A 25,184-nucleotide genomic window follows, 5' to 3' on the forward strand; every position below is an offset into this window, starting at 1 on the left:
GCTTTGACGTAGGTTTCGTCGTCCATTACCACGCAGTCAAACTTCGTCAGCATCGTCGTGTACAGCCTCCGGGATCGCGCTTTGGCCGTCGTATTTTGTTTATCATCGCGATTTGGAGTCACTACCTTCTTGTAAGTCGATAGTCCGGCTCGTTTTTTGGCTTGATGCACGGTTGTAGACGATACACCCAGCTTATTTGCGGCATCTCGGAGAGAGAGGTTAGGGTTTCGCTTGAAACTACCGGCAACTCTCTTTGTCGTCTCAGTGGCTTCCGTTTTTCGATTTCCCCCCGATCCAGACTTCCTGGCTGTCGACAAACGTTCCCCAAACACTTTAATTACATTTGTAACGGTTGATGTGGCAACTTTTAGCGATTTTGCCAACTTTGCGTGCGAGTAGCTCGGATTTTCGCGATGCGCGAGCAAAATTTTGATACGCTGCTCTTCTTGCTTGGACGGCATTTTGACAACTGAAGAGTGAATTCCAAAATCAAAATAGGAGCAACATTCTACACACACACACACCTTCAAAATGAGGGGTGTGCAGGTTTTTTAAATGCAAAATTGAAAGAAATACGTCAAGTTGATATTGACCAAATTTTGACCGTATCACCCTTTAGCTCCCTACTGAAATCAAAATAGGGGTCTGACATGATGATAATGATCCCACCTCTTACCCCTACAAATGTTTTAGCTGTTAGTAGTAGTAGTCATTACGATAGTCTACTGTGGTTATTAGTAAATACCACATTCGTTAGGGAGCATGCATTAAGTACTTCACGCGAAATTTAGAGAAAATCAGCCACCCTTTCGTCACGTTTTTACTAAACCTAATACCTTGTACAGACATACAAAGTACACTGTTGTACTACCGTTGTATTTCTTTAAGCTAGTACCTCAAATTGTACCTTTTGAGGTACTCGATTAAAGGAGTACAACGGTACTGCTTTGTATGTCTGTCAATGGTATAATGCATTGCTCGTAACTTGTAAACGCCCCTCCCCTCTTAGAGCGTGACGAACTTAATAGATGCTCCCTTATGGAAATTAGTTGTCTCGAGATAAAAACGAGAAAGAACATGCACAAACTTCTACTGTTATTTGTTTCTACGTTCTGCTCTTCGTAACAGCATGGCACCGCATAAGAAGAGCGGAAACTTCGATACGGTGAAGTTTTCCACCACTAACAATTAAATTGCGAACCCATTCTTAGTATTAACCAAATTGTCTATGCCCGTCAGCCTCGATCTTAGGATCACGCGATACTTTTGCGCATTCGGTCGACTGTCTGTGGGTTCAAAATCCCGCAATGCATGCTCAATGCCAAATTCCTCTGAAGCTGGGAAGCCTTTTGCTTGATTTGCTCTCCCTCGATCATCATCATCAACATCTTCTCCGTCACGAGATGAGCTATTAGAGTATGTAAGCACAACTCATCTAGAGAATGATTGAATGATTTTGCGAACAAGAAACCGACGAAACGGTTTCTTGCTGCGGTCTTTGATAGAGTTAATTAATTTTAATTTTACGCGCCGCGCAGAAGTTTTTTTTCGCGGAACAACGTGAATGCATGGGCTAGAAGAAAAGAACGAAACAGGAAGTCATCGGTAGATCGAGAGGTGCTTGCGGGGAGGAACGGTTCATCTAAAGGAGGAAGCACACAGTCGCCAAATACATTCAACGAGAAGGGCGATTTGTCTTACTTTGGCTGCTCGCGCGACAAGCCGAGCTAAAAATAGATTCGTAAATTGAGGCTTATTTTTGGGAAAAATCCGACAAGTTTGTCTTGATCATGGTGAATCGAAAAAGTTGAGTGCAATTTTAAGGATATGAAAATAATTCCTAGCAAGCAGTTTGTAAAGTACTATTAGCTACGTGAAACGCCTTGCTAGTGTTCCTAATAAGTAACATTGAACGTCATTGGCAGTTCCTTCGTCATGGTCAAACCAACTGAAAAGAAAACGAAACGATGCAGACAGGCGGCTGTTCACGAAAAATCTAAGCTAATGATGTGCTGACCACTAAAAAAGCACGCCACACTTCGTTCAAATCCAACCAAACAAGCTCGTAAAAAGGCCATTCAAGGTTTTAGTGGCTTGCCACAAGTTCCCCAAAGGCGACGGCAACGACAACGATGGCGGTAGTATTTAAATTCCCATTTTCCGTAGACCTTTTGCGGAGGCAGGCAGTCTATGCTGGGGTGCCACTCCATAGCTGGCTCGGAAAGGCCCCAACCAACAGACCAGCCATATGTTCGGTAAATGATTCATGACATTCAGTTTGGTTGCTTAGCAGCTCGGTATGCAGCGTCATTAAAACCTGCGGCCGTTTGGGCTAGCAGCATTGCATACTTCAGCGTATAGGTACGTAGAAAATCTCGGTGAATAGAGAACACGAAAAAATGAAGGAAGAAGCCGGTACACGAGACCCGACGACCGGTGTGCAGATGACCGTCAAAATCTGTCGGCATACTTGCGACAGGTTCGAACGAACCCCGTATATCCACAAACTTGTTCAAAGATATGCTCGTCGAAGCGCACTTGTAGTCTCAGATCAATGGCGTTCGTTAGAGCAGCCAGTCACCGCACCGGCGTTCAATGGTTCGAATTTAGAAAGGAAAGACAATGAACTATTTTTTTTTCTTCGGTGTAGGTTTGACCTCTTTTTTTGCGGCGCATGCAAACACAACCACCTTGTCATGTACACACTTGTCGAGATGAAACTGTATCCTGGTGCGCCGAATGTATGTCAGATAAAACGATAGAGACAGTGGCGAAGGATGACAGCAGATGTTCGATTTTGAGCGATGCGTACCACGTAGAAGAATAGAAACTGCCATGACGGGGATGGTTGAGTGCTTCGTTCTACAGTTACTGGTGCATTTAATCCTACCAGGTGGTGCAGATTTGTAAAATTTGTAATAAATTACCGTAAGTATTGATTCTGCAATGTAGCAGTGGACAAACTTTTAAAATAATTTTGTAAAATAATGTTAGCTATTTGTAAATTTTGCACCGACGTATGGTTTGTGATATCACCTGTTATAATACGAAAATCAGATTGCTCTGTCATAATTTGAACCGTATCTTGTAGGAAAAAATGTCACGCCTGACGCTTCTTGGATGAATCTGAATTCTTCATACGATATCTTTAGAGTTTTCTCAAGAATTTCCTTGGAACCATTTCAAGATATCTTCATAGCTACTTTCAGGATTCCCCCGTATAATTTGATGATTATCTGGTATTCCCTTCAAAATTTTATTCATAGCAGCCTTAAATTATATGCATGATATTTTAGGAGTTGTAATGAGAATTATCTAGATATTATCTTTATAATTTTCCTGAAAATTTTCTTGGAGTTCAGCTCTCATTCTCTTTGCGTTCAGTGTATTATCTATCTTTCGTAAGATTTTTTTAGAACTATCTTCAGAATTTGCTTTCGTTCCGTTCAGCATTCGCTTAAAGCTCTACAGGGAATTTAATTTCATTCAGGATCGATTGATTAATTAGAATGTTGGGACTAGCAGTTCTCAAACTTTTGTTGATTGCGAAAGTGCTTTTACAGAATCCATAAACTCGAAACCTAAATATATTATCTAAACATAAACATGATGATGATGATGATGGTCCCACCTCTTTCACCTTCAAAGGTTTGCGCTGGAAGATTTATCTTTAAGTTAATAAATATAACATTTTAACCAGTTTAGCAAACTAAAACGAACTAGTTTCAGTTACAAATATAAATTCTCTTTAGAGTTTACAGTTGCTTCATAGCAACATAAATGTGAAAAAGGTTAGGCGTCCACCTCTTAGTTCACCTTTTTATCCACCTAAACTATTCATAAGTATGACTGCAATCAAGAGTTAATGAACAATCAATAAATCATCCTAATACACTTGCAGCCCCTGCACTTGCATTTTGCTGCTAAAAAAGTGTAAATAGCCATTTATTATTTATTTATTAAATTATTCACCAGGCTAATTTTCTGAATTAAAAAAAAATGCATGTTGAAAAAAAGAATGCCCCAACACAAAATTGCAACAAATTATCTGAGTTTCATAATTTATACCATAGGATAAATGATTGCTTTGGTAACGGCAATATCTTGAGCTTGAAATAATTGAGATCCAGGGAAGGAAATATGTTCAAGACTAATAGAAATATTTAAGGTATCGAACTCCACGTTGTCCAATTTCCCACGATTCCAGTTTTGAGAAAAAAAAATAAAAATTAGCAGCCCTGAAAATGTTTCAAGACTCTGGGACTTGGTGGAACATACAGGAAGAATTTTCAAGATAATTTCGATGAGCATTAGGGATGATTCCAAGGGTTTTTTGAAGTAGTTTTGGAAGTAGTGTTAAGGGTAATTTCAAGTTAATTCTGATAGAATTCCATGGGTTTTGAGAGGAGAGCTTCTATTGGATTTTATGAAGATTTCTGAAGTGTTTGTGATTAGATTTACTTGGCAATTTTGAGAATAATTTCATGGGATAAATTCATTACAATTTTAAGAACAAATCCAAAGGAGGATCCAAAGGAGGATTACTCTTACGTGAATTTCAAGAGAATTGCGGTATGATTTCCTATCTGAATCTCCAAAGGCGATTTTTTGGTCGCACTCCAAGCATTACTGCTAAAGAGAATTCCAAGCGAGCGATATTAGTAGTTATGAGTAGAATTCCAATTGACTCAGAACATCTGCATACAATTTCATGGGGATTGTGTGGAATATTCAAAGAGAAGTTGTGGAAATTTCCAACGGATTTTTTATGAGAATCCAAAGGAATTCTGAGGAAATCTTTAAAAAAAAGCTAATGAGTATTAGTACAATGCATTTCTTATATAATCTTCAGAGGCATTCTGACTAGAATTTCAAGGGAATTTTGATAATAATTCAATGGGTTTTGGAAAGAATTCTGATCCTGAGGATAGTTAGTTTCAAGGCTAAGAGACTAATCAGTTTACGGCTGAAAGTATGATAAAAAAAAACACAAGGGAATTTTGAGAAATATTTTAAGGAGGTCAAAGAACTTCTGGGAGCATTCCAAAGGAAAAAAAATTCACGGCCCTTACACGAGCTTGTGCCTGTTCTCAACTACCAATACATGAATTTGAATATTATGCGTCAAGCACATTGATAGCCCATGGAAAAAGAAGTAAAGAAAATGTACAACCTGGAAGATTTTCTGTACTGGACCGAACTTCTGACTTTCTTCTTCATTGATGTTTTTTGGTATTTCGACTGGGTGGATTTTTCAGACGCTTAAAAAAGGCTTAATTATATACCTGAAGCTTCGGTAGAGATCTGGTAGAGACTGCCAACTAAAACAATAAAAATCTTCTTCATTGAAGTATAGCTCTCTTCGCCGAATGTCCTTCTCGTAGTGACGTCAAGTAAATCGCTGATCTTAAGAGTTTGAATCCTTTCACCCGAACTCCCAAACGTTGGTTTATGGAAATCAAAAAAAAAAAATTCAAAATTCAAATCAGGGCAAAAATGTGTTGAACAATACGGATCTTACATTGATATTCATTTTAATTTACCCGTGCCACGTTTAATTATGCTCAACAGCGTACATACGATCATGTAGGTAAATAACAAAAATACTTTATGTAATACGACATAAAGTATTTTTGTTATTTACCTACATGATCGTATGTACGCTGTTGAGCATAATTAAACGTGGCACGGGTAAATTAAAATGAATATCAATGTAAGATCCATCATTTTTTAGTCACAGAGGTAAATAGGTATACAGAAACTATACAAATTTCAAACATAGAGCACTCGTTGCCAGTCTTATCATAGCTCCATCTTGATTAGCTGTCCGTATGAAATTAATTCGATACGCAACAATGCACCCATCAGGCCTCGTAAGTACCTAAGCGTACTGATCATACTGTGTAGATATCAGTTTATTAGTACCCTGATCTACCCACACGTGCGACACCATCATTTTACAAAACAAACCAAATTAGAAACATCATGCACGGAAATTACAAGATGCCACCGAGCTGACAAGAAACGTCTCGCGCACGCTTCATCGATTATTAGGACTGGTTGTCCTTCGAATCAGCCAATCTCGAGTCACAAAACCAGTGAAGCATAACCCGATAGCATCGATTGATAAAAGTCCATGCCCGCGCGCATTCATTCCCAGCCCTATGTTTCAAAATCTTCACCTTCCAACTCTGGGGAAAAAAACGTGCAGCACTTTTTGAGTATTTTTTCCTTACCTACGTTTTGTTTTTCACCGTGACCATTTGGATTGCATTTGTTTTTGCGAGTTCGCGCATTGCACTAAAAAATTGCATAACCGCCTGCCATGTGTTCGCATCATAGCAATAATGCTGCAGTGCATCGCAACATCAATAGGCACATGAATGGGTTTTTAAATAAAATTAGTTTGTAATGACCGTTTTTCCTATAACTCTCTGGAATGGAAATGCTAGCCATGGTCTTCGGAGGGGGGGGGGGGTGGAATGGTGCAGCAGGCTTTCCGCGACTGACTGACCGAGTGGCAAGCGTTTTTCTTTTATGTAATGGACGAAATGATCGGGTATAGGTAAATGGTGGATTCCAGTGAAGGAGAGACAGATAGAGAGAGAGAGGGAAAAGCGTACCTACTTGTAATAGCTTTTTATCAGTCGAGTGGCAGCACCGAAAGGAGATCAAACAGAAAATAGGCATTTGACGGTGATGCTGTTGATGATGATGCTGCCGGTGCATTCGCGCCGCAACGCAGCAAGCAGCAGTGAAACACTTTCGATGGTTTGGTGATGGAACACGTTTTGAGGCCAGCCACGCGATCGATCGGTCACACAGTTGAGTGCGTCCGAGGGGGTGGCTGGTGTTGTGCGTATTTTTTGATTTTGTTTTTGTTTCTAACTGAACAGGTATTGCTGTTGATGATAGTGCATTGCTGCAGGGTGGAATGTGCAAGAGTAGACTGGAAGTGGGTGTTATCTGGATTTTGTTTTCATTGGCTGATTGCTGATGTCAGTTGAAGATTGAAAACGTTTGCAAATTTTGTATTGCGTGCTTTGAAATTTGGGCATTTTTCAATGTCAAACTTCTGGCCATCACCAGAAAGAGTATATACTGTAGCGGTTCAAAATATTGTCAGGTTGTATGCCAAGGACGTAGCCTGGCTCTACGTACCAACTGGAACATTACTATGCCCTTCTTTAAGTCTGAGGTTCATTTTTTTTTCCTTAGGGCGGGATATCGAAAATGTGTGTAAAACTCACTCACTCAAGTATCCTAAGAATCTACAGTGCAGTGATGCAAAGGACTAACGTAAAATAATTCCATACCGGGCGGCTGTTTGTTTTTGCGTTGACCTGGGCAAGATCTTCGTAAATGATTCCAGTGAGAATTTAAAAAAAATCTTAGCCACATTTGATTTTTTGTTTTCTTTGCAAACTCAAAACATTTCTGATGTTTGGCATTTCGAATATTTCTGTTAGCCTTTAAACCTTATGTACAAGTTTGAGCTCATTCTATCTGAGACTATCGCAATGTCGAACAAATATTTCAATCCCTAGAATCTTGAACATTTTTCTTAAACTAGTATCTTGACATTTGTTTCAAAGCATGAGATCTCAAAGCATTTGCTCAGAATTATGCTACATTTTTCTAAATCCTTTGCCTTGAATTTCTGTACCCGGGATCTTGAAAAAATGTATAACCTGAATTAATTTGATAACTTCTCTGCAACTCTTCACAGGGTGTTTTTGAATTTTTCTCATGATTTATTTCAGCATAATCTATTTTTTAGATTTACTTTCAGAATTACACTCAATAAGCTTATGGTTCTCGCCAGTATTCTTTTGATTTTTTCTTCATGGCAGTCCCTATAACTCTTGTGAGAATCTGTTGGAATTTCTCCCCTTAGATATCTTGGAACATTCCTCAGAATCTCCGTAAATTTAGAAGCTTTGGAATTCTCCTCAGAATTCTTTTGGAGTTGGACACCGTCTACAGCCAGAGGTTACATAGACTGAATACTAGAGTGATGCAAAATTTGAAATTTTCGCTCAAAAATCATGGCTACTATGTCACACTGCAAAATACAGTGTTGCCTATAGAGTAGCTGCTTGATCATGTCATAAGTTTACCAATCTCTTAAATAATTAATAACTTTTTCCTGTCTCGTTTCACATATAAAGGATCTTGAGCAAAATTGTAGCTGAGAAAATTTTCTATAAGAATGGCTATCGAACTGTTTCGCAGCTCAATATGGAAAAAGACTAGAAGGCAATGAACAAAAAGTTGAGATTTCCCATAGTAATTTACATGTAAACTTCAAATGGCTTGTGCGAAGTCTGTTTCTAACCAAATGAGTTTTAACTTTGGGAGGCTAATCAGGACCCGATTTGAAACCATTTAAGAACTGTGGAGCGAAAAAGTCAATTTTTGCATGAGTCTACTGAATACTTAACATAAGACAATGGACCAGGGCGTCACAATATCAGCTTCAATCGACCAAATCGATGCGACGAAGAGACTGTTGGCTTTCTTTTTCTGTTACAGTCGAACAGCTTCGCAGCATTCTAGAACCTCAGTCGGCGTGCACAAACAAATGTTCAATCGCTTGTCTCTCTTTCTCCCGTTGCTCCATTGGTCTTCCTTTCAAGCTTCGGTGAAACGGATGAGCGAAAGAGCGCTCGACTTTGATAGTTTTCTCTTTCATGAAACACATCAACAAAGGTTTCATGACGTATATGACCGAAAATGAAATAACAAATTTAAAGCATTTCTCACGTGAAAACACTTGAAGATTACACGTAATATTTTTAATTTATCTTCCATCCATATATTTATCTAAAAAAAATGATCGAAAACGGGACATAACGCATTTTAAACAAATTGAAAGAGCGGTGATAGAGTAGAGTGTTCGTGAAAGGGGATTGAAAGCCATAATGAGGTTTCGTTTAACTAGAAAATCGACGTTAGTTACATTGAAAGCGATGAGCAAAGCAACGACGAGAAGTTCCACAGCCAGCCTTTCCTTCTAAGCGTCCTGCTTTTTTTATTTTCGTTTCTTGCTGATAGTCTAGCTAGGCGTTATAGAAATGAAACGTCGAACACGTATGTATGAGAGAGAAAAAAAACACGAGTTCATTTTAGAGCTTTGAAAATGTTGAACCCTGCAACGGACAATACACAACACCCAGTATATCAGTAGAGAAACTTACGTTTTCGATAATTTCACTAACTGGAGCGGAAATCAAACCCTCACACACATTATGCCTGGGTGACGTCGCTAGCCACATGATCCCGAGGTATACAGTTGACTTCAGAATTGTTTGGAATTCTCCTTAGAATTATCAAAGAATTCTCCTCAGATTCTTCCGCCAAATTTTCACGAGATTGTTCCTCAGAATTCCCTTGAAATACTTCTCAAAATTCGGTCACGATTCTTATTAAAATTTCCTTGAAATTCGAATCGGGATTTATCTTTTGAATTTTCGAGAAACTGTCCTGATTTCTTCTTCAACATAAGCTCAAACTTTCCATAAAATAAACATGTGCGAATTCAAACCCATTTCTCTCAAAAACTTTACATGTTACAACAAATCTAGGCAAAACTGAAATTCATTGGATTTGACCGAAGGGCGCATTAAAGTTTCAATTTTGGGCTTGTTCGTTTCTGGAAAAGAGTGAGATGGCATAGAAAGAGACCCTCCATAGTTTTTTTTATCAATATTTCATTAATCTTGAAATACAGTAATTGCCCACGAAATATCTTCAAATTTTCCTCACATCCCATAAAAACTACCTTGGAGTAGGCAAATTTACCACATAAAAATCGATTTTTTTAGAAAAATGATGGAAATATGCTTGAATACAAAAACAATGCCACATTTCTTTTGAAGTCCGCTCAGATGTCATAATTTATAACTGAGATGAGTGGGGTGGAAGTTCTGTAAGGTAAAAAAAAGCGTTCATGACCAAGCGCGAGCTAGGTTTTAGTGCAACAAACCACTGCATAATAGAACTTTGTTTTTTTTTTTTTTTTTTTTTTTTTAATCAGAACCGAAAATCGAACGATAATGATCGATCTACTTGATGTTTTGTGTGTACCTTTATTTCATCTCACAATTCTTGCAATATTTACTTTTCCAAATTACGTTGAACTTGTAGTCGAATTCCATTGGAGTCCCTTCAGAATTTCTCAAGAATCATCCCTAGAATTCCTAAAAATTTATCCTCATTTAGCATTCTCATAAAAAATCTCCAAAGCGGCGCCGGTGGTGTAGTGGTAAGGGTGATTACCTCTCACCTCAGCAGGCCTGGGTTCAATCCCAGTCGGCGTCGCCGGGATGTTCTGAGGCATAACATCTCTGATCACACCTTCCTTCGGAAAGGAAGTAAAGCCGTTGGTCCCCGGTTCATGAGTTGATGGGTCGATAGGTAGAGTCCAGGTGTGGGAGCTGCCTCCCTGGCGTCGGTAGCATTGGTGCTCAGCACGGAAAACAAGATCGACGAAAAACAAATCAAAGAAAAAAAAATTAAAATTCTCCAGAAAATTCAACTTCAGTTTTCTAAAATTTTATCTTACATCCTTGCATATATTTTTTAGCTAGATTTCTCCACTTGAAATTGCTCCAGGTCTCAAATTTTAATAACAAAGTCTTATTGTTTCTAAAATAATTTATAAGTTCAACCGCTCATTTTTCAGTACCCAAAACATAATGATTCTAAAACAAAATTATGATACCTTTTGAAGCATTAGATTAAAAAATGTTGTAAATTATTAAACTTGACAATTTGTTGCTCTTGAAGCTCAGTACATTTTTTTAAAATAATAAACACTTATTTTGGTTGTGGAGTAGTAGATAGTCGATTTTTTTGGTGTCGTACTTAAGGCATTATTACAACAACTACACGATATGTAGTATTAGCGACATGCAACATAAAAAATCCCTAAGTCAACATATGTGTTAATAAACAAAATTTCCAATCAAATAGTCTAATCCCAAATGAGACCATTCTAAAACCAAAGCCTCCATGCCCCTACCCACTGACGGAGAGCTGGTTGACCTACAAAACTTTGCCTCCCACATCACGTACTAAACGCAGACGGTGTCTCACTTGAGTCGTTATTACAACCAACACTTAACCTTTGACATTTCCGTGCCAGCCACTTAGCGGGAGGCTTCTCGATGAAAGTGCAGTAAACCTGTTCCGCAATGATTTTTTCAACACGGACGAACATCAACTCAGAGCGTCACTGGTCTGGAACTTACCCACTGGCCGCGGTGATGTTGCAACTAACGTCAACAAAAGCTGCCATCGTCATCACTAACAATTTTAATCGATTTTTTTTTTTAATTTTCATGATCACAGCAGCGTATTGTGATATCTCTATATATTCTATATAGACGTTCATTCACACATATCGTGTCGGCATTGGGTTTGAATATTTCATACCCACTTGCGTTATGCTTACACTCGATTTCCAACAAACTGATGGCCTTGGACTCGGACGGCTCTCTTTCTTTCCCTTTTTCCCTTTTTCCGTATCATGTCATATTTGATTCATTGCCAACAGCAAAACCACACCGGACGGACCGGACATAGAGGATTGCATGTTGCCCACCTTTGGTCGAGCGAACGGAAATCGATACTCAACCTGGCACCACGAAAATGACCTTCTAGCGTGCCTTTGGTTTGAATTTGAATCGATATAATGAGTTTCTGGGAAAATCAAGGAAAACAACCTTTTTGTAAGTAAACAACATTCATTAACTTGTCTTACTGAAAACTCAACACTACCCTTCCATCATCCTGCGAGACATTTTACATTCTGTCGAGAAAAGATATCAAAAACAAAGTTGTTAATCTTTGCAATGTTGAATCATCACAACTTGTTTCTCCTCTTTACCCAGGCCTGTTGACATTAATCCTCCAATGAGTATAAAAATGGAATGCGCCACGGCCTTTAATACTCAAGCAGCCGGCAGAATTGATCGACAAATTAAGCTGGGATGTGAATCCAAATTCCAATCCCCATCCCGGAGCTTGTCGGTGTCGTCGCTTGGGAAATGTATGTTAAGCAAACATCGTTCGTGTAGTTTAGCCATTTCAAATTCACACCGTGAATGTCGCGTGAAAACTGACCTCTTCCTCCGGGTGCTGGGGAAAATTTATCGCCTTACCAAATGGTGACCGGAAAAGTGGTCCTGTGGCGCGCCGCATACCTCCAACTTAGCAACTAAATGGAAAACGACAAACATCACATGACGACGGCAACGGTGAATAAATGATCGAAAAGCAAGGAAGTTTGAAGCAAAAATTCAACTGGCGCCGTGGCCGTGCAAACAAAATTAGTGGAATGGATATGAATATTTATTTGGCATGGCTCGTAACGTTTGATGAATGGATTAACATTCAAAATGGGGTATCACGGTAATGGCGTCGTAGAATGTTTTTTTTTTTTGAAATGATACGTAAAATGATGTATGATTGTACTTTTTATGTTTATTCTAATCAATGTATATTTTTCCTCTCTTTACAGGTATGTTCAACCCTTCTCATTTAATGATCCACAAATACAGATCTTACTCGATGTGTAGGGATGAGGGTAAAGGTATATACTTGACTGGTGTCTTTATGTCCCACTTTAGATTCGACGGAATTAGTCTTAAAAATATAATAGCCATCATAAGGAATAGTTAAATTTACATGTCTTTCGACGTAATCGATGTATAGAACAACATGCTTGTTATCTTAAATCAATGTGTTCAAGTTCAAGAGCCGAAATATAAATAAATAAATTATAAAAATAAAAAAAATAAATAAATTCCCGTCATATTATGCAGGACTTTGTTTGGTTGTTCCTTTGAATGGTAATATAGCCCAGAAATCTCACATAATTTATTTTTTATTTGAGGTTTATATAAAGTAATTTTAATTAATTCTTTTACTGATATTTACTCACTGAAATCGAGCAACTAGTTTTTTGGGTTTCAAAATTCTAGGATGATTTTAATTAGTATATCTCTATCTCACGATGAAAATCGCTCTATCATAATTTAATATGTATCTTAAATGAAAAAGTCTCGGGTTTTAAATGACTTGCTAAGTTTTCAAATCGCATCGGTTGAATTTAAGACTTTATCATTTTTTAATATGTCACTATTGACAATTGCACGAATGTGCAACTGTTGCTATGATAATTAAAATTATCACCGAATGCCTGCGAAAAACGATTTCCCTAACACAGATTTCAAAGTTGAATTCTATCCGGTCTCACCAAATGGTGTTTATTCAATCCCCGCGTGATGAGTGGTGGTGTTCTCCAGTACACAACGAAAGGCTGCCTGCAAGCAGCGAGTGGCAGCCCACATGAGCATCCATAGAAGGAGGAAGAAACCGCTCCGCTATTGATCGAAATCAGTAGCTCTTCGTGAGTTGCTGTGGGCCATCTATGTCAAGCGCCTCATACTAAAGAGTATAAACAGAGAGAACCCTGCTCAAATTCCTACTCCTACACAAAACACTAGCTCGACTGCTACAGTCAACAAATAAGATTTATTATATAAGACCACGTAGTCCTACGTCACCATTGCGTACAACCCCATAGGGCTGTCCCTTGTAGTTTTTTCTTCCGAAATGGTTCGTTCAAATATTACGTAACACGAAACATGATATTTTACTCATAACAACTCGTAACAAACCCCTAGCCGTAACGCGTAACAATTGTTGTTTAACAAGTGTGTATACTGGATAGAATTTGCGATTTAAATGCGGAAGTGGAAAACAGATTTTAATAGATTAGATGCTGGGTCATTAGGCCGAATAATCATTAGGTCGAATGGTCATTAGGCCGAAATTCGATCAATTATTTCTAACCCTTGTGACGACTAATTGCTGGTCTGAAAAAGAGAATATTAGGCTCAAAACGCCACTAATTATTCCGGAATAATACAGGAATTCTTATCCTATTAAATTATCAGTAGGCCAAATTGATTGATGTGAGAAAAGAATGATCATCTTTTGAAAAATGATGTGATTATCAAGAAAAAAATCATGAAAACAGTAAAACTCGAAATAACTGCTCATGTTTATGTCGACGGTGCCATGGGGATTATGAGGGGTAAATTTCTTGGAATTCGTAGTGTTTTCTAATTAAAGTTTCAATGTAATGTTGGAGATTCCAAAGAAAATTCCAAAAGGAATTTTGAAAAAAATTGCTCCAAGAAATTTTGAGGAGAGCTTCAATAGAATGCCAAGAAGTATTCCTTAATTTCAATGGAAATGAAGTCCAAGGCAATTTTGGGAGAATATACAGGGAATTGCGAGGTAATTTTCAAGGGTTAAGGGAAATCTGAGCAAATGTCTACAGAATATCAAACAGAACCTCAATTATTCTAGAGGAATTCTGAAAAGAACTCCGAAAGAAAACCTGCATTTATCTACACACTTAGAAAAAATCATGTACATTTAGGTGCTCTGAGAAAAATAAAATTATATTTCACGTAGATCACACTCTAACGAATTTTCTTGGGGATTCACTAGCGCCGCCTAGTGAGTGAATTCTGAACTGAACTGTTCACCATAGAATAGGTTTGTTCAATTGAACAACTTTGGCCAAGCAAGGAACCTTATATCTAAGCGCGATGTCAAGTAAAGACCATCAATTATAAATTACGTTGGCGAATGAAGTCTGAACGGAGCTGTCAACCTTTCAATAAATCTTGCCCACCTGATCAACATTGCCTTCTGTCTAGTCAAGATGTCAAGTAAAAGCAAACAATGGAATGGTACACAAGCGCCGTCTGGTAGATGTATTCTGAACGAGCTGTTCACTGAACAACTTAAATAACTTGACTGAAAAAGTCGTTTTTCCGAAAACAGGAACCTTCCATATGAGCAGAATCTCTAGATTTTTGCTAGTTCAACTAGACACTTTTTGTTTCCTGCGCCATCTGGTGTGTAAATTCTGTTATACATTATCATAATTTTGAAGACCTTGCATTCGTGAACATCTTACTGAAGGAAGTAATATCCCATAAAAAGTCTATTTTTTCGCCCAAAATTCACTATTTATAAAAATGTAGTCACCAAAGTTCTTTAAGATATTTACATAAAGCTTGATACAGCTTGATTCGGTAGCAAATTTTTGCTACATATGTAGATTAATTAAAAATCAGCGTGTACAGCCTGACAAGGAGATTTGCAAACAGACCAGAACTGTGTGAACGGAATCAACAGAGTAGTGTTAACGGAATCATTAATACAGGGTGGCAAGTTAACCAGGAAAACCAGGAAAATGTCGGATTTTTTTTTATAAGGGAAAACCGGGAAAAAGCAGGCAATTTTAAAGCAAACCCAGGAACAATAATAATGTATAGATGCATGTCGGTTTGAAATGACGACGTTACTATTCATGTTTGATGCGTGCAAAATAATGTACCTGTATATTCAATAAACTTTAATAATCGAGCAGAAAACCATAAGAGCTTTCGTCGCTGCTGTCATGGCCACGCAAATTTGTTTTATGATCTCAGTACAAACACAATGAAAGCTCATATAGATCTGTGCACGGTCCCTAACACTTTAGTGTCAAGGAGTTGGAGGTTAAAAAATCAAAAATACTTGCAAATGCTCAAAAACAACATTGCCAAAAATGTTAAATTTTGTTAATAACTAGATCAACTTAGAGTTCTAGACGCACTTCCACGGTTGTTAATGGGGAGCTTTCTAAGCCTGTACCATTTTTGCATTAGTATTATTGTGTGGCAAGCAGGGTCCAGAGAAATCGAGAAATTTTTCAACCGGAAAAATTACTCGACCATATCGGGATTCGAACCCAGCCGCCTCCAGCATGGTCTTGCTTTATAGCTTCGCCTTTACCGTCTGAGCTAAGTGAGGCTCAGGGAAAATTGATTCTTCTTATTATTATAATCTTTATTATAGAAACTTTCTGTGACAGCTATCACTGCATTATTTGCTTGGGGACTAGTTTTGATTTTTAACACTCCAAATACGATGCCTCCGGTATAATGTGTCACGGCAAATTGCAATTTATCGATAGATTTTAAAGCTATTGTGACCGAACAAATCTTTAAAGTAAGTTTCAGAAATTTAATTTTAGTTTGTTGACATGAACCGGATGAGCACTGATGTATTTTAAATATTTGGTGAAAAGTCGAAATCGTTTATTAATTTAGTGGAATTAAATGAAAGATAAACTGTTTTGCTATTTTATTTAAAGCATCCCGCTAACAACCCAATTTCATTACCTCATTATGGTGGCTACCAAGCCTTTGGGAATTCTCCTTATTAGAGATTTGTATAGATTTTTCTCCTTTACTTAAATCTTTGGTTTTTTAATTAGGAAGCACATTGTAGTTTCATTTTTATACCTGTGATCTTGACATTTTTACCTAGGGGATGAGTACTTAAGGGGGTTACGTTTTTGATAAGTCTTTAGTGGGAATGACACTGATGAAGACTGCACATTGTAGTCGAAATACGTATCTGTCGTGGATACCAAAATTTTTTAAGAAGATAACCTTTTTCGCTGTTTTATATATAGAAATCGTTGTTTTTTTTTAAGAAAATTGTTGAAAGATATAATTTATCAAGTATTTCGAACCAGATTTAATTTAAATAATTAGACAAATTGCTTCCCAAAAAAAAGTTCTACTTTGTCAAAGGGGCCGGAGTCAAATTGAACCCAAGGTAACAAAGGGTTAAAGTCTGCTTTTTCGCACAGTTTAATTGCTTCAAATCTTCAAGAATCACATCCCTCAACCAACCACCAGAACACTAGTACAGTACAATAGAGATTGGAATAAAATCTCTACGATGAAGAACTATCCCCGCAAGGCCATATCACGCCATACCCGAGCAAAGTCTGAGATCAAATTGAAATCTAAATTTGATATTGTGATTTCGCTGATAATGATTACTCAGGTTGCTGTCGTTTTGGTCGTTTTACGGTTAAAATATCAAAATTGAGAGCAAACAAATCTTCCTGTGACATCACATTGAAAACTATTTCTGCTATCAATGTGAGCAAACTGAAAACTCAATTTGATATCAATTTTTACTGTTGATAATCAAAATGAAAACAAAATTAGGTATCAAACTTGTCAATTGCGTAAACTGAAATCAAATAATGAATTCATTTTGATGTTGATATCAAAACTTGATTTCAATTTGCTGTCATTTAGATGCTGGACTTTGCTCGGGTATACAGTCGAGCCGTGTGTCAACATTCTCAGAACCGACCAGAGCTAATAAAAATAAACCATACATACCCATTTGAATATTCCTTAGTGCCGCATGGCCCCCCGCCGCCGCCGCCGTAGCAATGCGAATTGTGGTATAAAAACAAAAATAAAATCGCTTTCAAAGGAATCATCGACAAAATACGAAAAAATGAAATCAAATGTTTATCGTGGGGACAGATCCCGTGAAATTCCAATTCATGCGACACACCGAACAATACGTACGCTCGAATCTCAAAGTAAAGGTGACATGACATTAATAAAAGCAAAGCCTCAAAAAGACAGAAAAACACAACACAAACAGCGGAATATTACTGGGCCTTGATTTGAATGAAAGCAAGCAAGAAAAGACAAACAAAATGAGTAACATAAAACGACCAAACCACACTTTATACTCGAATCAGCATTCCGATCCCAAGTGTGACGGACGACGTGAGGAGTTTATTAAAAAGTGTGCTCTCATTTTTTTTCCTCTGCAGAAGAGGTGCCAATCGCGCCATACATTTGAGCTCAGGGAAAATAATAATAATAATACAAAAACAGTCTGTTTGTAAACAGTTTGGTTTGAATTTGCGAACGTGTTTATGTTTTTTTTTCGATCGTGAAAGCCTGAAAAATGAATTCGAATAGAATCATCGCAAAACTTTGCGTAGTTATTTTGGTTTGGCTTCGGAGATGAACATTAGTCATCGCTCATTTTGTGGTAGCGTGATTAATTTCAGATGCTTATTGATGTCCATTAGTTTTTGTTGTTGTTTTTTTTCGGGAGAGTGAAAAGTGCAGTTTGGCGGTATGAGAGGATTTGGCGTTTTTTGGCAATAAGTCAATAAGTATAGGGAAACAAAGAGATTGAAGAAAAACATAGACAGATCGACGGAGTGTGTGGGGTTCGTTGTGGTGAAAAAGTTGACCTTTACCGTTGCCGACTTTGACTAATGATTCGCGTGTGTTTTTACGCATGAATCGCCTAATCCAAAATCAAGGTTAATTTGATATTAATTGAGGTTTTGATGTTGCGATTAGTTTTTTGCTTGCTTTAATTTACGGTAGGTGAAGGTTGATGAAGTTGTTAGATGATGTTTTGAGTGAAAGAAAGATTGTGGAGTCAATAACCTATTGGTTTTTTCGCTTCATTTACAGATTTATTATGCATGACTTCGCCATTGACATTGTTAAAAGAAATATGTCAGTTATAAACCAAGAAAATAAACGTTGAAACGCTCTCTCAGAAGATATTTAAAGTGGTTTATGTCACTGGCAGGAGCAAAACAGTTGATCATGTTAAATTCATTTTGTAATGCCTAATGACTCAAACGTTCAGTTGATATAACGACTCAGCATAACCGCCTCTTTTTTCTGGGTCCGAACAACCAGCGGAAGATAATATAAGCTAGACACAATGGTACATGTTTACTAGATCCAAATAAATGGTACTTGTAGGCTAAATGTCCAAACCTAATGCATCCGAATTTGATGTGTTGCAGAAAATCTGCAACATTCTTATTAAATCACCTCTGCTGTTTTAGAAGAAACCCAAGAGGTTTCTGGCCAGCCCCATTATTGATCCATCAAATTATACAGTTTTGCGTGTTTGGAAGCCAAGACAAGTTTTAAATTCCATTGGAAAACAGGCCTCCCTTAGCTCAGTCGGTAAAGGCACAACTACAAAGCAAGACCATGCTGGAGGTGGATGGGTTCGATTCCCGATCCGGTCTAGGAATTTTTCGGGTTGGAAAATTTCTCGACTTCCCTGGGCATAGAGTATGATTGGACTTGCCACACATTTATACTAATGCAAAAAATGGTACAGGCATCGGAAGCGCTCAATTAATAACTGTGGAAGTGCATTTAGAACACTAAATTGAGAGCACGCAATAAGCTAATATGCGATTTGCAATAAGCTTAAAATGCGAAGAAGAAGAAGAAGAAGAAGAAGAAAACAGCCGACAGGACTTTTTAGTGACTTTGTCACTTTTTTTTAAGATGGTAACTAAAAGTCCCTATTTTCGACAAAAAGTCACTCCTCGAGAAGAAATTCCTGCTTGAATTGCAATGATAAATTCGTTCAAAAACTAATATAAAAGTTGTTGTAGACTATGCTTAGTTCCTAGTTGGAAGTTCATTAGGATGATTCCTTGATGCGTCCAATAATGGCCGCCATGTCGTTCTAGAGCACACATTTCGTTCATTGTTGCGACATCACTCATAAAATTTGAATTCTTTGTTTGCTGCTCTACAGCAAACGTGAAGTTTCAGTTTAATTGTTGTATGTTTTGTGAGTGCTGATACTTATGCTCTTGAAATTTTGAGGTTGGAAAAAAGGGTTCCACAGCGATTACTAACTAACCTTAAACTAACGAACGGACGCACCTGTGAGAAGTCCAGTTTCAACTGCAAAATACTATAATCAGGGTGACCAGTTGACCGGTAAATGCTGGAAATTCAACGTCACCGAAAAAAAAACCGGGATAAACCCGTGAACTTCAATGCCAAACTGGAAAAAATGTTAAATGAAATTTTAATGAAAATACATAACAGTTTTTGACGTTAGTTTTCAAGGAATTATGAGAAAATTTTAACGAGAAGGAGGATTATACCATGATAATTCTGAGGAGAACTCCAAGGTAATACATAAAAGAAATATGGACATTCTGAGGATGATTTCAAGAAGATTCTGGAAGAAAAGCAATCCGGAGAATATTTTCATGGGAATTTTCGGAAAATTAAATGAGGGCATGCTACGGAGGATTACAATTAAATCTGAGTAAAATGAATTGGGTCAAAAATTTTAAGAGGGTTCTGACAAATTTAGAGGAGAAATCTAAGGAATTTGTTAGGAGATCTGCAAGTAATTTCTTAGATGAAGAATATCAATTCAGAAATATATTCGATTGAAATTCTGAGAATAATACCAAAGGATTTGTCAGGAATATTCCTAAAAAATGAGTAAAATTTCCTTGGGATTTCGAGGAGTATTCCAAGGATACTTCGGTAATGTTTTTTTTTAGATATTTCAAAAAAAAAATTGGGATTTACTAGAAGACCTTTATTTCATGGGAATTTCAGGAGAATATTAAGTGAATGCTGAGGTGAACTCCAAGTGAATTTTCAGGACAACTGTTCGGGTAATTTCTTATTAATTATTTAATAATTCTAATTATTCTTAATTTTATGAGCATTGCAGAGGGAATACCAGAGAGTTTATTTTAAAATCATTTATTATATTTTATATTCAATATTCAGGGCATAACAAAAATTCCAAGATTCTGAAATATGAGAGATATTCAAGAGCCGCAACTTATAGAAATAGTCCAACTGCTGAACAACGAAATATGTTTTTTTTTTGTTATCATAGTCACTTTAGGTTTGTTTAAGTTACTTTATTAAAGAGACTTTTAGCCATTGCCGGGGTCATCCCCACGCAACTAAATGTTTTTAGGATTGCGAAAACGAAATGTATCTAATGTTTGAGACTTCCTTTTTTAATTCTAGTAATTATAACAAATTATATAAAGTCTGGAAAATAGACTTTGAATAAGAAACTTTGAATTTCTTTGAGATCATATACTACTAATGATTTTGATTGGAAATCTGCAAGCTTAAACTGATTGTCATGTTTTAAAAGTTAAGGGGCAATTTAGTTTTTTTTTTATTATTATATTTGCGTTGCCTAGCTTTGCGTACTTTTTGCGTACGGTAGACCCATTCGTAAATGGTCTGGAAAACTCAGGAAATTTATTTAAGCTTTAATTATTACCAACAACATGAAAAATCATCTGGAATCTGGAATACTTTTCCTTCATTTTTTTTTAATTTCCCACCTTTTCTTTCCCAAGGTGGCACAGGGGATCTATTGGTTTTTGGTTCGTATTACGATTATCATTACAGTTTAAGTTAGTCAGCATTGATTTAAGTTTCTTTTGCGCCCCATGTTCAATTTAAAGAAGGCATAAACAAAATGTTCACTCCGGAACTTCTGAAGCGAGTATGATAACCTCAAAAACTGTCTTAGTCCCTAGAAATTGTAAATTTCCGCATCTTGCAGTTTTTGTTTCATCAAAAATCGTTTTCCTAATTTCATGTCGTTAGAGGTATCGCAAATTAATCGAAGACCCTTTCCAATATAGTATTTTAAAAGGTTATTGATAACAGAATTTTAAATTTAAGAAGATTAAACGTCTGGAATTTATTAAAACTAAACCAAAAACCTATCAAACATCCACAAAGTTCAAAAGCTTGAAAATAATCGAAGTCCCAGAATCTTAAAAAAATCTCTTAAGCCAAGACAGGATCTAGTGAGCAATCATATAACAAATTGTTATTTTTTCTAGACTTAAAGAATTTCAAATATAGTAAAATATATCTGTCCAGTATTTTTAGTTGTTAATCTAGTTGTACAATTACTGAAAAAAATAATTTTCATCGTTCTATTTCCGAAAGTTTTAGGATAATTTTGAAGTCATATTTTGGTCAGTTTTTAGTCTCTTTTTCAATGGTTTTTTTTTTTTTTTTTTTTTGACTTTATGTTTTTAGTATTACTTCTACGTGAAGTCAACGATTTACATAGTTGAAGATGCTAATTTCAAATAACAGACTGTAGTGGTAATTTTTATACGATAGATGGAGTAGATGAAAGCATAGAGTTGATAGTTCCGTTAGAGTACGGCAGTGTGAAGATTGTATATAGATATTAGAATAGCGAACTAGGACAACTTTTAAGGAAGGTACAAATCGGTTTTTTCATCTCTCTTTACCAAACTCCCCCTTTGGAGAGGGATGGTGAGGGGTGTCCCCCCCCCCCGCCACCACTGGCAAAAAGAGATGAAAACCGACCCGTTCAAGTACCAACTGTGTGTTTGAAACAGTTCTACCGATTTTTACCGCACTTCAATTGTTATTTGAAGGAAGGCATCCAGTCGTAGGTTTGGAAATTGCAACTATTGTTTACCCCTACCACGATATGTGCTCCTGTCATCGTCGACTTGACGATCTCGAGGGGACACGGGTGGGGTAGGTTTTTGTTTTTTTTTGTCACAATTCAGCCATGAGCCAACTTTAGACTCGCACCTGAAAAGAGCAAGGTCATTTGACCTTCTTGAAAACGTGTCTTCTTCTTTAAATCATGTGCAGTATTTGATTAATAAAACCATAAACTAATTATTGGAAATTTATACGCTTACGCTTACGCTTTGCCTCACTACAAATATTTGAATATTGAAATCTATCGAACCCGAGCTATAAAATCTGAACTTGTAACATGTTCCTAAAGCATATCAAGGCCGTAATTGCGTTTAATGGAAATTTGATCGATTATTGACAAAGCTCTAAAGTCAAAATAATCATATCCTTTTTAAATATATAAACAATTTATTGACACAAGTTTTAGGGTCGCCCAAATTGTAATTTTGTATATGAAATGTTTTTAAATCTCACTTATAGAGTAGTTCCACGCCAAATGACGAATTGAACTGATGCAACCTTCTCAGATTTGCATGAAACTTTGCATAATTGTTTGTTATGGTCAATTATTCACATTTGAGCTCAAATTCGGCCATTTTGAATCTCGTTAAAAACTCCAAAATAGCGTAATCGATATTTTTCTAACAAATCATAACTCGAAAACTTCATTTCCAATCGAAATGTCATCTGGGATAAAGTTGTAGGAAAAATTACAGTCAAAACTTTCTATAACGACTACCTTTATTGTGACAAATCTCTCTGCAGCGACATTTCCACTAGTCCCTTGAAATTCTTATGCAAATTCCTATCTATTGCAACATTTTCGCTATAACGACGTACCCTTGGCGATAATTGCACACATTTCTTATAACGACATTCTTCAGTCTCGTGAATACGTAATAAATATATTAATAACCCGATTTTGTCAGCCACCTTTTTCAAACTCTTTTCCAATGTTCTAAGAAACCCAAGCGTTTTTTCAGTGTTTGTTTGCACCAAAGTATATCTTAAACAAGCATCTTAAAGATGAATGAAAAAGTTTTGAATTACGGTTATGTGAATATTTTGATATCTGAAACATTTATAGTTTTCGGACTATCCGAAATTGATGTTTGGCTATCACTGATTAATTTAATTCTTTAATCTTTGATTTATTTACATAACATTGCATCTAGTTCAAATTAATACTAAGTGTGAATCGACTCTTTGCTTAATAATTTGTGCTGATTTTCACTAGGGGAAGTCGGGGTTAAATGATTAATCGGCGTTTTAAGCGCTTTTTAGCAACATGTTAATCTATTAAGCCCACAGGCCTTTCAATCGGTGCCAAAGTAGATCGTTTGATTTTTCAGACTTCACTGTTAAAAAATTCAATTGTTTATTTTACCACTGCGTTACTACTTTAGCGTCACTACTATAACTTCACAGAGCCCACTAATCTCGCTGGTAAGGAGTTTAATCTAGGGAACATTTTACAATACAAATGCTTCCAAAAGTTGAAGGTAGTATATAATATGAACGTATGAATAAAGTGTAGTCCAACTCAAAAGATTAATTCTCATGAAACATGCAGTGATTAATCAGCACAGGAGCACAGAGAGTTGAGATTAATGGATGAATCTATTTTTAGAGATGGTACTTCCACCAATAAATAACACCGCGGAGCTGAAGTTTCACGTTTTTGCATCACGTCAATCACTGGAATGCATGTTATCAAAAATGAATGCTGAGCACAGCTGAGATCATCGCAAGCGAATATTGATCTGGGCCGAGCTGTAAACAAGTCCCGAGAGTTATTGAAATAATTGATTAACGAGTCAAGCTCTGTAAGTTCGTGGACAAGTAATCTCTTGGTAAACACAAGAAGGCAAACAAAAACAAACCAGCAAGATGTGGAGAGGTTGAGCAAACGATTGTTAATTATGGAGGTTCAAAAGTACGAAAGAGCAAGCTTTCATCTGGCTTGGCTGCTTTTTGCGTCTACTTATGAGATGGGACTCTCTTTTAAATGTTATCATCAGGCAAGACCGATTCGGCTCACAAAAAAACTTGCAAAATAAGTGTTTACACTTTCACGGCGCTTTCGTATGCAAGCACGACTAGTTTAAAATAAACCTGTTTACATGAGTCTTTTATAAATTAAGTACCTATTAATACAGTTGCGTTTGGGAAAATGTAGTGGAATTACCGTACTTACATATTTTCAAAGTAATTTATTGACAGTGTGGGGTCTCTTGGTAACCAAGTATGTATAACACGGGATGTCAAAATGGTATGTAACTACTTAAAAATCCTAACTTAATAATTCTGGTAGTAGGTACTTAAATAACCCTAAATTTTAGAGGTGTTTATTTCTAATTGGTACGTAATAGCCAATAATAATATGTTATTAGTTATACAATTGATACCACAAAAGATCTGAAACCATCACTCCTGTCATAAAAATGTCGGGAAAACCCAGTGTAATCGATTGAAACATTATTGTTCACCACAATCCTCATTGTAGCTTACGTTATGCGGGCAGCTCTGTACATAAATAACTTAAACTACTACGATAAACCCCTTTCGAAACAAGCAAACCAAAGGGGAAAACCGCCAGACCGAATACCTACGAATACACGAACGGAACCGCACAACCACAGGTCAACCCTCATCGGCCCCTCAGTCTCCCAGTCAGCCAACCGGCAAGTCTGCAAAAGTCCGAGTCGCCCAAGCGGAAGGCTTAGACGCTAAGCGTGTGGAAGGAAGAAACAGTTTACCGGCCTGCAACCCACTCGCTCGTACCCGTCCCATCCATCTATCTATCTATCCAGTCGTTTGTTATCCATTCGAATTGGATTCCGGCATTTCTTTTCTTTTACGCTCACCCGTATTTCTACGAAACGAAGAGCTAATGTGTAACAATTCAAAGTCAGCTGTTTTCCGTCACAATAATAACAACACACCCATACACCCACGAATGCACTCTGCAGTAGC

At 37.0% G+C, this 25,184-nt stretch overlaps 1 protein-coding gene across 3 annotated transcripts in view; it reads left to right on the forward strand.

Moving 5' to 3' along the window:
* Nucleotides 1–25,184, forward strand: part of bun (bunched) — a 334,561-nt gene that overhangs the window by 240,527 nt on the left and 68,850 nt on the right. The window contains exon 4 of one of the 3 annotated variants that reach the window (XM_065217689.1): nucleotides 12,527–12,777. The exons of the other annotated variants lie outside the window; for them this stretch is intronic. Within the exon in view, the coding sequence (XP_065073761.1) occupies nucleotides 12,527–12,584 (58 nt within the window). The 3' untranslated portion in view covers nucleotides 12,585–12,777. Of the gene's footprint in view, nucleotides 1–12,526; nucleotides 12,778–25,184 lie in introns of those variants that run through there. 3 annotated transcript variants of the gene reach the window in all.

The sequence above is a fragment of the Ochlerotatus camptorhynchus genome, unplaced genomic scaffold (assembly GCF_037179485.1).
Source record: "Ochlerotatus camptorhynchus isolate MF236.1 unplaced genomic scaffold, CSIRO-AGI_Acam_v1.1 ptg000078l, whole genome shotgun sequence".
NCBI lineage: Eukaryota > Metazoa > Arthropoda > Insecta > Diptera > Culicidae > Ochlerotatus > Ochlerotatus camptorhynchus.